General features: G+C 48.6%; 1 protein-coding gene across 2 annotated transcripts in view; it reads left to right on the top strand.

Moving 5' to 3' along the window:
- Nucleotides 1-12,991: 12,991 nt before the first annotated feature.
- LOC144165198 (LIM/homeobox protein Lhx5-like) overlaps nucleotides 12,992-15,662 on the top strand; it is a 269,753-nt gene continuing 267,082 nt past the window's right edge. The window contains exon 1 of one of the 2 annotated variants that reach the window (XM_077695319.1): nucleotides 12,992-13,598. In XM_077695319.1, the coding sequence (XP_077551445.1) occupies nucleotides 13,069-13,598 (530 nt within the window). In that variant the 5' untranslated portion in view covers nucleotides 12,992-13,068. The remainder of the gene's footprint in view (nucleotides 13,599-15,662) is intronic. The other variant, XM_077695318.1, reaches the window with a different exon arrangement.

Genomic DNA, 15,662 nt, shown 5'->3' on the forward strand with positions numbered 1-15,662 from the left:
CGATGAGTCGTAATGATGTGAGTGGACACACATTCCGGGTGACGACTTCATGTTGATTATGACAGTGAACAGAAGCAAACCGCAGGCTTCACTTTCCCACTCTGCACACTTTTACAGATGGTTCACACACGTCGACTGCATCAGGAGCAGCCTTTGTCATTTTGAATGGCGCAGGCCGTGTGTATACGGTGTGGTGGTTCCATCTGGTGTGTCCAACAATTTCGTTTGATGCCGAGATGATTGCCATGCAACAACTAGTACAGTTTCTCTTGGAAGGCAGACCTTTCTGCGCCGTCAGTATCTACTGGACAGCATTTAACTTTTGTTAGCTCTTAATAACCAATTTAATCAGTCTGCTACCGTTAATTGCCTAAAAAAGTTCCTTTCCCTATTTTGAAGTTTACTGCGTCTTTACACCACATGCCAGCTCAAGCTGGTGTGTGTGGGTACGAGCTTGCGGATACTGTCACCCGCAGTGCTGCTACAAGAGGAGAGGAGGTTCGTGGAAGGTGGTCGAAAACTAGCGTGCGCTCTTTGCTGATAAAGGTTGGTCGCTTGGTGTGGCAGGAGACAAGTATCAACAACTGTGACAGTGAATTATATCGATGCACCCCTAGTGTACTTGACCTACCTTCCTAAGCCAGCTACATTCAGAGGCTTTGTCAGCTCTTGAGATCACCGTTAGAGCCACCACATATTCCCCACCTATTGGACAATTTGAAAGCCGTGGATTCTCATGGAGCTTGTCAATTTCATTTCTCGAACTATGCCTGAGGTGTGATGCCTATTTTCAGTGACTTCCATCTGAGCCCTGTTGTGCATGTAGTGCCAGCCCTTACCTTCCAGCACTCCGTAGTGTCGGCATTGGTGAGGGGTTTATTCAGCGTTTTATCTTGTATCTGCACTCCCACTTGCTGCACTTTGTGTTGAACTGGATGACCCATAGTTATGTGCCACCCATGAACTGCATCTCTGCAACACTGCGTCCAAGGTCACAGTGCTTCGTGTGAACTCGTATCGGTGGGATGTGCAAAATGCCGTCTCAGCTCTGACTCATGCCTTCTTTGAGAGTACTGCTCACACTTGTAATGTTTTCAAAACCTACAATTTGGAGTGCTCATTGGTGCTGCAAATAATGTACATGTTTCGTTCAGAGCTCACTTTCGCAATACGCTGTGTAAGGCTTTAGCTGTCTTTGTGTGGGATAATTTTATTCTATGTGCTTAATTCTCTATCTGGGTAGTTGCGTGTAACGTTGTGTCATTGCCTTGGCGTGTGAATTATTTGTCTCCTCTTGTGTTTATGGGTTCCTGGAAGTACATGCTTACACGAGGCCTTTCATTTGATTTTAAATTGTGTACATGCAGTGAGCGGTGTATCGCGATATGTTTCCTCAGCGTGTACCTGCTCCTTTGTGCGAACTGACTTGAGAACTTTCTCTCTTCTGCATCGTTTTATGTTAACTTGTGCTTAGTGTTATTTTTAAGCTTTCCTTCGATGTCCTGCTGTTACGTCTTCGGGGTGTTTTTTTGTTCTTCAAATTGGCTTTTCCTTTAAATTTTTTTGGCCTCTAGCCGTATTTGTTTTTAAAGCTGTCATAGCCAAGCTGGACCAGGTCTGGTTGCCCGCAATTTTTTTTCTTGAGAAAGTGTGGGGAAGTGGGGAATATGGAATTGGAAAAGGTGCAGCGTGCAAACCACCTTGGCTTTGTGACTGGGTCTGGTGATTTACATTTATTTTGACCAGTTAGCACTCTCTGTGTATGTGTGTATTGAAAATTGTTTTCCTCTTCTGTTTAACTTCAGCGTCACTTTGGGTGTCATTTATACATGTTGAACTATGGTAGCATATAAAATGTGTTGTAGTCACTGTTAATGATTCTGTCTATGCATGATTCCATATGCATGTATGTAGTTGCATCACTGCGTGTGATGTGAGCAGTGTAATGATATGAAGTTTTATCAGTACCTGGGAACCACAAATGAAATAAAGAGACTGTTGCTGTTTCACGACACCTTTTTTTACACTTGGGGGTACTGGAATCCTGCATATTCCTCTGAAGGAAATGCCTCCCTGATTTTGCGCGCGGCGCCCCTTGGGATTACTACCCGGCGGTTTGGTCCAAGAACTTTCCATATCCAGCGGACAAATTGCAACGTGCCAGTACACCCTGAAATAGTAAATTTAATCAGTTGAAGTAGTAATAACAAAACTGAAGAAGCAGTACTAGTGCAATGAAAATTACCTTTTATCTGCTCCATAAAACCCTTACGCTGCTACAAGTCTTTTTTTAAAAAGACTTATTCAGTCACAGAACGTGAGTGGCTTGAAATTATGCAGTAATTGTACATCAACCAAGTGACAGCAACAGTTTATGTATACAGGTGTATCTCACGTCCTCGTGCTGGCTTCAAATGTTCATGAACACAACAATTGTGAAATCTAGAATTGTGGAAGCATTGTTGCGCCAACAAAGATGCCGGATCCATGGTTTTGTAGAAAACCTGTGGTCCTATAAAATAAACAAATCGGTCGTTTCTCGTCCCCCAAAGTATAGGTGGCTAATATGAAGCTTCGCTAGCCAAAGAAACTGCCACAAAGAATTGCGAAGAGGAAAACTCGAAAATGGTTAGAACAAAATGGTTGCAATTACGAAAAAAAGCAGCGTGAGTGCGCGCATTAACCAAAGTCCAAAAATACCTGTGAATCTCCGGGTCATCCACTATGCCTGGTCGGTCCTCCATGAGCCAGTAGTAGGCGATTTCGAGCGCGTGAATATTTATGACACCCTGCGTGAATGTCGGGTGCGCCGTTATGCAGGACTCGCCCGCCGGAATCGTGGTATCGACGCGGGGAATTTCCTGGCAACACTTCGACTCGAGCGACTTGGGTATCGGTCGGCAGTGGCCGCAAGTGCACCTTTAAGGAAATAAGACACATTTCTAGTCGCCGGTGCAGTACAAGCGGAGTGGAAACGCATTCTGCCCAAACAGCAACAGTGACAGTACCGAATTACTGCTCTCATTACTTCTTTTCCATGACTCGAAACTGTAGCTAGTTACTTTTCAAAAAGAGGAACTTGCAACTGTAACCATGTTGCTTTTTGTGATGTAAGTGTAACAGAAAAACACCGAAACAGTTATTTTTTTTACCAAGAATCATCCAAATAACAGCAGCACTCGTTAAAAACTGGCGTATAGACCGCGCTTTCACTTTTTAGGACTTTTTCTCCCCATAGCCCCCTCACCTATCCTGAACACGGCTTCCTTCGCAGTTTAGGACCGTAGGTAGCTAAGAGGACTATCTTAAGGGAAGATACCACTCTGAGATCTATGGTTGCATAAGACCGAGATCGAAGGTCGGTATGTAAAAGGATTTTAAAGTTTTTCTTCCGTATTGAGTCGAGCGGAAACAAGAAAGTGAAGAAAATGGCAATTAGGGCCCCTACGAGGAAGCTGGCCTACTCGTGTAGAGAAAGACCTCCGGAGAGGGCCCACCGAGAGCGGGGCAGCCATATTGACACGGCGGAAGAAGCCGGCGCCCACGGCGGTTGGGGCCAGAAACATTTGTCTTCGTTATCCCTACCGGCTCACTCTCTTCCCATGGTTGAAAAACATCTGGAGTATTGTCTAGGCGCCCGTGCGAGCTGTCCCACGCGGCTGCACAGTCTATGGACAGCATTACGGGTGTCTGCCGAGCCTCTGTAGCTGGCGGCGTTGTTGCTCCGCGGGGATAAACGTCAAACACTCATTGTCGGCTTGAGAAAAGCTAACTCCCTTCGTGAAAGCGAGAATGAATTCCCCGACACCAACGGTGCATCACAAAAACGCGGATGCCACAAAATGAAGCATGCACAACGATTTTTGGTGCTGGGCTTGAGTTTGTCCCGTTTTAGATTCTCTTTGTCTAAATAATCACCACGTGCAAGTTTGACTATCTTCTTGCCTTCGTGCGCTTACAGGAAGTAACCTTTATCATTTGGTTTGGGCTTTATTACTTGGTTTTATACGTCAACAGAGAACTAATTACGATACTCTTTTTGCAGAAACTGTATCTCTGACAAGTTACTTTTGCAAATTCTGTAACTCTGCATACACTGTCGTATACGCTTCACGAGTTAAACCCTCCTAAGCAAATCAATTTTGCGGCGTGCACAGGCGATTAACCGGAGTACGCGAAGGCGCCTGTGCCCACGGCGGGTGCGCATTCCCGCACAGACAAAATGAATCGATATGCGCCTGATGCCGATAGGTGAATCCCACTGAAATATCCGGCCCTCCACCTGCACAAAACGTGTGCTTGCTTATACCAGAGTCCTTCAATGCCTTTCTGGTCATGAAACTTCGCCGTCACGCTATGGGAGAGCTTCGTGCGCTGCCGCGCCGCGGCGCTGGTGTTGATCGGAGGGCAGCCGGGGGCGTGGACAGAGCTCGTTGGACAGGGAACGGACACGGAGTAAGATAAAACAGACGCTCGACGCCTTATCAGCAGTGCGCTTTCGCTTTACGTGTCGTGGGCCGCTCAAATGGACCTATCATTTCGTGAGTGGCGAAAAAATGTGGTGCGATTGGGCACGCTACTACTGCGTTCCTGCCGGCCGGTCTGGCTACAGACCAATGGCGGCCGCCCGATGCCCTCCGATCTGCGGTGGCGCCACTCGCGGTAGCCTCTGTTCACGTACGAAACTTGGCCGGGAGTTTCATGACCAGAGAAGCATTGAAGGACTCTGCTTATACGTTGGCGCCGAAATGCGTTGCGCTTACTCGTATACGAGTGGCCGGTGCCCTTTCAGCGGAAGCCGGTGCACGCTTTACTTCATGCACGTTTATTCACACGTTAGCAATACCTTGTCCCATTGAAAGGCGAAAAGAAGCATTGAACGCGATCCTCTTACTTTTTGTTCGAAGCCAATAAAGAGCGCTAGCAAGGGTACAGACCTAGGCTAAGGCGCTGCTCACCCATGTGCTTCGCACGCGGTAAGCGCACAAATGAGCTCTCAAGAACACGCCTCCCACACCTTTTCTGGAACAGTACTCACCTTCTTCAGGTGCCCTTGCCTTAGAATGTTGTCACTTGTGGCACACCAGGCAAAAAATGGAGCGACGACACACAGAATCGCAGGACAAACAACGTTCGCAGCACCGAGGGAGGAAGACGAAGGCGACGGAATTCGATGGCCCGGCTAAAATAAAAGTCTTCCCGGAGGGTCCTGCACGACTGCGGGAGCCAATTGGAGCGCTTTACACCCAGAAGCAGTTTGTTTTGCGTCGCTCCCGTAGTTTTCCCCCTCTCCTCTTTATTGACGGAAGAAATTACCTCTTTTCCATTGGACGGGGGCACCTCGTCAAAATTAACGAAGAGATGGCCGTTAAAGTGACGGCGAGTTTTTACAGTGCATCTACAAAGGGCCCGCGGTCTGCGTTTGTATACGCAGTTAGCACTAGCAGTGAATTCGCACCTACCTGGCCAGGTGACGCGCAGTTTTTTTAATATAATGAACAAAGTGCGGCTATTAGCCAGGAAGGTAATATTTAAATGCTTAAATGCGCCAAGTGTGCACATCTGCTGCGGCTTACCAGTTCACGTTGACCAACCTCCAGCGTTCTGGGTCGTCGTCGTCGTCGCCGCCCGCGTCGATACCGTCGTCGCCATTCTCCGAGTCGCTGCTGGCCATCGGGTCGAATTGAAAATGATTTGCCGCTACTGCCGCAGCAACATTTAAAAAATCCGGTGGAAACGACTCATCCGAGTCTGACGATCCAGACATGACTGCGCGAGCAAGTGTGGACCGCGTGCAATCCGTAGTAGACGATGCGGCGAACGTCCCTGACGTCACGGGTGAGACCGTGACGTAAGACAGGCCCGCTTGCTGGCTCGCCTTCGAACGGCCATTTTCCCGCGCGGCGACCGAATTTGAAACTGGTTGCAATAAACGTGCTACAATTAATTTTATGTTGGCGGCTGACGGCTTTCGGTTCGATTTTCGTAATTATTGGGCCAATAGGTATTCTTTACAGCATAAAAACTGAAATCGAGAAATTTGGTGTCAGTACTCCTTTAAGGGTTACCAAGCTTAGAGTGTACCTATTGTGCAGCATATTTATTTATTTTATTTATCAATACTGCAGCCCAAATAGGCTATAGCAGGAGTGGGTACACAAAGTACGAATACAGTAGCAGACAAGTTCAAGTTTGCACATCAAATAGCAGAAAAAAATAACAAAGGACAAACAGCCCGGACTAGAATAGGAGCAAAAGCAGGTAAGGTAACATAACACAAATCGGTAAGTAAATTGCACATTCATTTGTAGAATTCGGGTACAGACTATCATAACTATATAACAAACATAAAAAAGTAAGATGTAAAGGAGGTTTCTACGGCTGTCAAAAAGCCTTTCTGTGGTAGGGATCGAACACAGCCAGCCAAAGCATTCCACCATTCTATTGTGCGAGGAAAGAAACTATTTTTGAATGTGTTTGTGCGGGCAAATATCGGAGTAATATCGAGGTTGTGATGGCTTCGCGTTATGGATGGCCTGGAAAAAGTAAGGTAGCTATACTCGGATACAACTCAAGAAAAATGCGGCTTTTCCTCATCAAAGGACCCCCCTCCAGCCAATGGTGTCACCGTATCAGCGTGACGTCATGGTGGACTGCCTCTACGCCGCGTTCACGGAAGAAATCACAGAGCATGTTCTTCCGCGCCTACGGACTTCTACCAAAATGGCCACCTGCGCTGTTCGCATGGCTGTTCGCGTCAATCCATCGGCGTCGTCCGACTCTGGGAATGATTTTTAGTGCCGTTCAGTCGTATTCCTTGTTTGCGTGTTGTGTGCAGTGTTCTTACCATGCTCGGTAACGACAACCGCTATGGTGTTTTTTTTTTTCCTGCTTTGTGAGCGACCGGCGTTGCCGGGAAGCAGCCGCCGCTGCCGGTACTGGATTCTGTGTTCGCTGCGTGATACAAAACGATCGTCGTCATCCTGTGCGGGCGTTTCGTCTTGAGCGTGAAGTGCTTCTCGTTCTACCGTTTAGTCCCTCCTGTATCTGTGCTACCCACGTTATCACCCCAGTGACTGCGACAGGGGGCGATAACTCCTTGTTTATTTCTCGTTGATTACGCCAGTCGTAAATACTACTGTTGTGCATAGCGCACGACGTTAACGCCATGGAGAGTTATGCTCGGGGCCACTATATTATCTCTATGCGCGGGGCGAAATGCAAACAGCGAGATGTCGCGCACTGCATTTCGTTAGAGCATATGTTGAGCCGTGTGTCCCAAGTCCATGCAGGGCGCAAGCGTAGTCGCCCAAACTGTGATCAAGTCGCCAAATACAAGAAGCTGAATTATCGCTTTTTTTTTAACGTGAACGCGTACGAGCTGTAGCTTAGCTGCGTGGTGTGATTTAATATGCCACCTTTTCTATTTTGATTCTCAGTTACGCTGAGATTCCATTGCTAAATGTGTTATTTGCAGCTGGCATGTTTTCGTCGCCTGTTTTATGTTGGAGCGCTTTAAGTTGTTCTTTTGGACAAAAACCTTTGTGAATCAAATATGGATAGGGATCTGCGTTGAGATTGCATTGTCTATGATAATAAAGATTATGCATCAGTATTACCACTGTAAGTTCAATTTCATTGTCTTGCTTAGGCTTCGTGAATGAGCTGTGCTTCGTGATAGTGAAATTTCATGAGCTAGATTTCACCGGTATGACCAGCTGCAACAGTGCATGTGAAGACATGAAACGCAGCACTGAAATCAAATAAACCACTTTCAGCTTTTCCTACACATGCGCATGCATATCCTTCACCAATCGAATTCTTGAATCAGAGATGTGCATTATTGAAGCTATATAGGCACTGCTCGCCTTGTGTTCATATCACTTAAGTAAGAAGCTGCTGCTGTAATGGTAATTTTTATGCATGTGCTGTTAATTCGAGAAAGAGGATTCAGGGTGGAAAACATGTGAGAATTTCACCCATTTTCTCTGTCGCATCACAAGTGGCTGCTGGAGCAAGAAGCTCAATCAGCAGTGCTCAACATCGTGGATGCAGCTAAGGTGCTACTTGCTGCAGGGCTGTTCACAATGCAACACGTGCAACGTCTACGCATATGTTAGGAGTGTAAATCACAATGACAGCACATCAATTGATGCCAAATTCATAACACGGGCAATGAAGTATGTCTGAAGGGTTACTTAGTGATCTGTACCATGGAAAGTTATCTGCACTGGTTGATGTATGACATGTCGGTTGAGTGAACGCATGGAAACACACATATGGCACATATCGCTCCGCTGAAACTGGTCAATGCATATCGTACTTGTCTTGTTACGCAAGAGCGAGAATCGGATCATATGCTAAGGAAGAAATTTATTATCTTGCCAAAAATTCACTACATGAAATTATTCCCATACGTGGGCGGATCGATTGATGCCAACATTGTTTCCTCTTCCCAAAGCTTTGGGAATTGTTTTTATTGACGTTGTGCTTCTGCATTTTATCCAGTGGCTTAGAAAACAGATAAAACATATTTATCCTAATTCCTGCGTAATACTGCAGACAGCCAGATAGAAGCTAAACAGAATCAAAGTAGAAATAAAACACCGAAGCAACTTTTCTGGTCCTCACTGCTATCATAAGTTAGATTTGGCTCAGAGAGCTAAATAGACACACTGCTGAATTATGCAGAGAAAATGAAATGAGCAATAAGATACCGAAGCAGATTCATTTGTTCTTAACGCTCTATCAGAAGACAACTTGGCTGAGCCAGCCACACAAGCAGACAGTTACAAGCTTTCATGTAGGCATTTTATTTGGAACTGTTTCTGCATTCCATACGGGCGTAAGTGTCCAAACAATGTAAAAAACTTGCAGTGAAAATTAAAACTAGTTCTTGCTCTGTAGGTGAAACTTGCCTTTATCACGTTTACAGTGTCGCACAAGGAGCCCCAACGCCACACACCACAGAAGTGATTCTGCTTGAAGTGAATTTGTGAACTCGCTTGACTCGGCTTGCACATACCTCATGCTATATATGCGAATAGTCACCCTCGTCATGCAGTGTAAGCGTGGCTTTACTTCCAGAAAATAGTTTGGAACAGTGCGGGTCTTCTCTAGCTCGAGATGTACGATTTCCTTTTATGAATACATCTGCCGCGCAGTATCCTGTAACGACTGAACTTATTCAGCTTAATTCCTGCCCCACACTTATAACAAATGAGATCAGAAACCAAGCACTGCAACAGCCTTTTCTTATTCTCATAGATACATATCAAGGCAATCAACCATGAGCCAGCACCACACAACACACCGCTCCGTTCACTACAGCAAATGAGATCATAACCCGATTGTTGAAATAGCTTCTGCTGCCCTCACTGTTACACTGTAAGATCACTGTTGAGTCTACGACACAGCAGACAACACTGAGTAATGGCAAATGAGATTACAAACCAAACATTGCAATGGTCTCTTCTGATTCTCATAGCTACATATCAAAGCAATCAACCCTGAGCAAGTTACGCACCACACACAGGCTGCTCAGTTAGCTCCAGAAATAAGTCTTAATAAAGCACACAAACGGCATATCTGGTCTTCTCTGCTGTCTGAAAGAGTTTCTTGCTTCTGCAGCTATGGAAACACAGGTACTTAAGCTAAACACCGCACTCCACACTAACTGAACGAGGCAAAGGCTGCACTGGCGAATAGGTCGCAGCCTTACACATCTTGAAAGGACTTGATAGCAGATAGGTCACTGTCGGAGTCCATGTCTTCACCCAGATGTATTATAAAATAGGTGGAACATGCGCACTTGCTTCACCGTCTCCTCTGAACTTTGTTTCAATGCTGATCACAAGCTGAAGGGTGTTTGCCCAGAGCTTAGCTGTTACCTTGGCAACTTCTTCCCTCAGGAGCACCTCTACATATGCCAGCTTAAATGTGTCATTTCTTGCTGCGACGCCTCACCTCATCTGTGCCCATATGCGCTCAAATGGACTGAGCTCACAATGGCAGGGCTCCCGAATACATCCTGTCCTTTCAGCTGCACTGTCAATACGATACCTCATTTACCGTGTCTTAACAGAGGCCACAAGGATGAGGAGCTCCGTTTTAAGCGTTTTTCATCCCAAGCAAGTCCTTCGGACGTCACCCAGTCCTGAACAACATTTTTGCGCGAAGTTGTCGTAGGCACTGATTCTTCCAGCCACGAGTGGTTCGAGGTATTGTCCACGGCAATTACACTACCGAGTGGCAGTTGTGGCAAAACGGTCCCAAACCACCTTTCGAAGCGGGTGTCGTCCGTCTCCTCGTGGTAGTCGCCTGCCTTCGTACCCCGAAAGATGTCCAGGCACCCACCGACGAAGCCACCCTCGCTGTCGATGAGCGTTACAATCAGGCGCTATCCTTTCCCTGACGTCTGCTTCAAACCTGTCGTCAGACCACGCATGAAGGCGTCGTGGTGGGAAGCAACCATCGTGTCCGTCAAACAGTCGATATCGTGTGTCCCGCATTCACTCAGGTTTCATCAAAGTAGAATATCTTTCGATTTTCAATCCTGTACCTGGCGATGTCGTAGAGGTACACTTGCTGCCACGCGCAATGTCGTGCCGGTCGATCAGCAGCGAGTTCCAGCTCCTCTTCTCATACCTGAACCCGATGTCATTCAGCAGCCGGCGCACAGTCCATGGCTTAAGAGGAGTAACATCGCCGCTAGCGTTGACATCCGCAGCAATTTCCGTCACTGTCGGGATCCCATTGCGGCAAAAAGGGCGATGCACGGACGACCGCAATGCGCACTTCGTGAAGTCGTCGTACACTTCTGTGCGTCGTCTCTTTCCACCGCTTCGCGGGCACTTTCGGGAGGGCGTCGCAAGATTCCCATCGTTATTTTTCATCTCCTTCTTCACGTCCATCACCAAACTCACGCGGATTCCAAGAAGATCACCGTTTCTTCAACGCTGCGTTCTGGGTGTAGATGCCGCAAGCGAACGTACGCGTTCCGGATCATCTCCTGCCCGCAGCTGAAGATGACACGACGCTTTTGTTTTTCTTGTACCATAGGCGTAGCCGGCGTAGCGTGGATGGGAACGCACCACAAGAACCATAACGCAGACTCGGACGCCACTTCTTCGGGCTCCAAACCGGAAAAGGAAACAGGCAATGCATAAAACCAGAAGCAAGGGGTTGAGGGAAAACCCGGAAGAGCAGAAATTTACCATCAGCAATAAAAATGAAACTCACTACTCCGGCTGATGAATAAGTTTTCACGCGTTGCATTATATCGGTAAATAAAAGAATTTTTAGCTGAGGTTCTTATCTCGGCCCAAAATGAAGGCGTCCTGAAGAACTCCTTTTCGGCGCGGACTCACTCAGAAAAGCTTGGCTCCGAGCGCTGCCTGCAGGTGCAAGGCGGTCGGCCGCGACGTCACGTTGGTAGAGCGACACCATTGGCTGGAAGCGGGGTAGTGGAAGTGGGGGATTGGGCTACGCCCCTTTTTTCTTGACTTGTATCGGAGTATAGGTGTCCCTGCATGAGGGATTGGGTGCGAGCACAACAGAATGTAAATGTTTTAAAGACTCAATGCGCCGGCGTGTGGAAAGCGGGGTTAAATCAAGGGTGGTCATTGCAGTCGAGGGCCAAAAATTAATGTCGTAACGGCGGCATATGAAACGAATGGCTTTTCTTCGAACAGATTCAAGTTTATTAATTTCAAACTGGTTGTGCGGGTTCCAGACAGGTGAGGCGTATTCGATTATTGGGCGGATTAATAACGTGTACATGAATAATCTAATATCTATGGGAGCTTTAGATAAGGTGCGACGTAGGTAGCCGAGTTTTTTCAGAGCTTTAGCGGTAATGCAATCGATATGCTTTGTCCAAGATAATCTGTTATAAAATGTGACACCAAGATATTTGTACGTATTTAGTCTGGACAGTGAACAGTTGTTAAATGAGTATGAAAAATGAGCTGGGGATAAGCTGTTGTTAAAGGATAAGATAACGATTTTATTAAAGTTAATTTTCATTCGCAAGTTGTTACACCAAGAACAAAAATTCGCAAAAGATTCATTAAAAATGCGGTGGTTATTAGGTGAGCGAATTACTTGATACAGCACACAGTCATCAGCATAAAGTCGTATGTTTGAAGTTACGTTAGCCGGTAAGTCATTAATGTAAAGTAAAAATAACAACGGTCCAAGCACAGATCCTTGCAGAACACCTGAAGATTCCTGAAGATATGCTTCACTTTGGCCGGCTGGTTGAATCGCGTTACAAGCAGAACAAAATTTGCGCGTTCAGCTAGTTCAAGAAAGACAATCGCTTTTAAAAGAGATTACAAGTCCACCGACTGCAGTCTCTGTAATGGACTGTCTTGACCCCCGAGGAATCACCAAGGACGAGGTTAGTGCCCCAGAACGATAAGCAGCCATTGAGAAGGATGCACCATTGTCTTCCTGCCGAGTGACTTGGTACCAGGACCCGGGCCAGAACACGGGCGTTCAAATTTTAACACCATGCTTTATTAACCAACACAATGGGAGTGGCATTGGGGAGAGTGCGTGCAAGTCACAGAAAACGTGGCCAAACTGGAACCCCACCAATTCCGAAAACCTTTGTTTGTTTGTTTGTTTGTTTGTTTTTAAACCCAGGCACTCGGCGAGTTATGATGTGTATGAAAGGTGCCAACGAACTTCGGCCCAAAGTCACCGTCTGCTTCAAGTATACCTTTCCAGCCAGCAGGAAGGTGGCGGAAAGCAGCGTGCTTCGAGAAGAGCCACAGATGTCGCCGGGTTTGACCGGTCGCCTGTCACCAGAGGAGGTACGCAAAGGCGCTGATGAGAGCGCGGAAGCTGGCCGGCAAGGCGACCTTGGAAGACTTGGCTCTCCTACCGCACGCCCTGTCCCGCCCGGTGAACCCCGGAGGGCAGAACAGGTGGCAAGCAAGCGACCGGCGCGCTCTGCGGCGGCGGCGAAGGGCAGAGGAAGGCGAGTGCGCGCTTCGAGAGCTGCTCGGGCGCGCTGGAACAAAGCAGCAAACGCAGCTCGAAGCGCAGCAAGCGCGTCCGATGCAGCGCCGGCGTGCACTTGTTGGGCGGCCATTGGCGAAGCGGGCAGGAGGCCGTCGGCTGGTCGCCCCGCCCCCCGTCCACAAGCTCCGCCTGCGCGCACCGCGGCGCTCGCCGAGCGGCACTGCGGGTGCGGAGAGGCGCCGGTGTGCCGCGCTCCGCTGCTGCTCGGTGGTGGTGGTGGCCGTGCTCCTTGCTGCGTGCGCGTCGTCGTTCTTGCCATCGGGCACGTGCTCGGCGTGCCGTCTTCCCGTGTGCGGCGAGAGGAGCGCGCCCGTCCGCGCGCGCCGGTGCGGCACCGTGACTCGTCGGCGGCGGGTGGCGGCGGCGGGCGGCCCCGGGGCGTCCGGCGCCATGAAGATGGTGCAGTGCGCGGGCTGCGACCGGCCAATCCTGGACAGGTTCCTGCTCAATGTGCTGGACCGATCGTGGCACACCAAGTGCGTGCAGTGCTGCGACTGCCGCTGCAACCTCACCGACAAGTGCTTCTCCAGGGACGGCAAGCTCTTCTGTCGGAATGACTTCTTCAAGTGAGTACTCGCCCTCCCTCGTCTCGACGGGCCGCCAAATCCCGCATTGCAGCTGCCCGTGACAGTGGCACCCAGCCGGCCAGGCCCCGATACAAAGCCGATGGATTACCAATTCTTCGTGCGACGCGTTTGCAGTTCAATCGGAGGAACGTGTAGAGCAAGGCCCGCGTTCACACTTCTGCGACGCCGCGAGTCACCTTCGCCTCGCAAAAGGGGCATTTTGCTTCCGGTTATCCCGACAGAAACGTGCTGACAGTTTTTCAAATTCGGGTGAAGCCTTACCCATGTGCACCGGTTGACAACCGGGACACAAATTACGCGGACATACGTGTAGCAAGAAGTTGCGATCTGTGTAAGGGACACGACGGGTTCTGCAGTCGTCGCCCACACATTCAGGGTTCTGAGAACGCAACATTGCTGATAGATACGTTCTCAGTTTAGTAAGTTGTTGGTTAGAATTTACACGTGCAGGATGTGCCCTATGTATACCCGCGGACATGGGTCCGCGGATTAATCTGGGTTACCCTCGGGGGTAACCCAGGGGGGGGGATTAAACTTGGCGCACGTGGATGCTTTTGTTTTCCACCTTCCCTGGGAAACATGCGGCGGCCGGGAATAAATCCGGGCTCGTCGCGTCGTATCGCCTTAGCAACTGCGCTACCGAGGCGAGTCGGAATTTCTCGAAGCATGTACATTTTGTAAGACCTGCACTTCAGGGTCGTCGAAAGTTTGGTGAGGTGTCATGTATATACGTCCAACTTGAGCATGCCACGAAGACCATGGTTTTTCTCGGCGCGAACTGTAACCGATATTAATTTGGGGGACGGTGTTGCAGCTCTAAACCAGCGCAGGTAGCTAAATAACCAAGCTCGCAATCAGCGCTCCCTGCACGCGGCACCCTTCGAATGACGTTAGCGGAGTGCACGAACGCCGATACCGGGATAGACGTAGATTGAGCAGGTTTCTAGCTTATCAATTTGATGGGCGTGAGCAGTGATTTTCAAAGTGGAAAGCCGGGCTAGTTGAAAATGGTTCATGACTGGAACTGCGCACAAAAAACTGGACCAAGGAAAGAGAACAACGCAGGTGTGTGTCCTCTTCCCTTGGTCCAGTTTTTTGTGCGCAGTTCCAGTCATGAACCATTTTCAGCTACAGTGTACTTTGCGACCCCCTACTTTCAGTACTGGCTGCACGCTTGTATACAAGTTCTGGACGCATTTCAAATTTAGAAACGAAAGTTGAAATAAGGGTCGCAGCGAGGGGCCGTGTAAGCATAATTTTCGCACGTTAAAGCCGTCGCTCGTTCACTGTTTGCACTGCTGGATGAAAAAATTTTGAAGTCGTTCGGAAAATGAGAAACCTTTTTACACAAACGCTGACGAAAACAGGACTTTTGTGAGTAGTATAGAAACTTTCTCGAACGAAGCACCTACTACGTACCGAGAAAGGGTGCCTTTTAGCTGTCCCTTCTGTCTCCCAGCAGCAGAAAATACGCGGTTGCTGAACTGCGTCCACCCGTGCGTCCGTGTAAAAAGCGTTTTTCCTTTGCAGAGCAACTTTACGACACGCTCGCGTTTGCCCGGAGAAGAACGTTATAGCCTGATTCGCTCCTGCGTCCCATTTCTACATGGGTCATGCAGTTGCTGCGAATGTCTTTCTCATCGGCGATTTTTTATCACGTAATCTTGAGAAAATGACGCTCCCCTTGTTGTACAAGGACAATCGCGTCGATCTTAATGTGCAGCTAAGTTCACGATGAACATCGCTCAGACGTGCGCAACACTGACGCCGTGGCAGTGCATTGATTTTCCTGGTGTCCGTATGGCTAAAGGGATTTGAGATAGCACCGCGCCTGGAAACTTGGCGACGCCTTTTCCTTAACTCGGGTGTCGCCGACACAAGGCACGAACTGGTCCCCCTATTAGTTGCGTTTCTGGGCCCCTATGCTCGTTTCACCGTGAAGTGTACGGGCGTCCGCAATGCCGGGAAAGAGGCGCGGCCGTCCACCACCCCAATGACATCCCACTGCTCCGCAATGTCGCCTGCTGCGCCCCAAAGTCTCGC

This window comes from Haemaphysalis longicornis, unplaced genomic scaffold, assembly GCF_048455015.1.
Source record: "Haemaphysalis longicornis isolate Haplotype H1 unplaced genomic scaffold, Haemaphysalis longicornis Haplotype H1 scaffold_14, whole genome shotgun sequence".
Lineage (NCBI taxonomy): Eukaryota > Metazoa > Arthropoda > Arachnida > Ixodida > Ixodidae > Haemaphysalis > Haemaphysalis longicornis.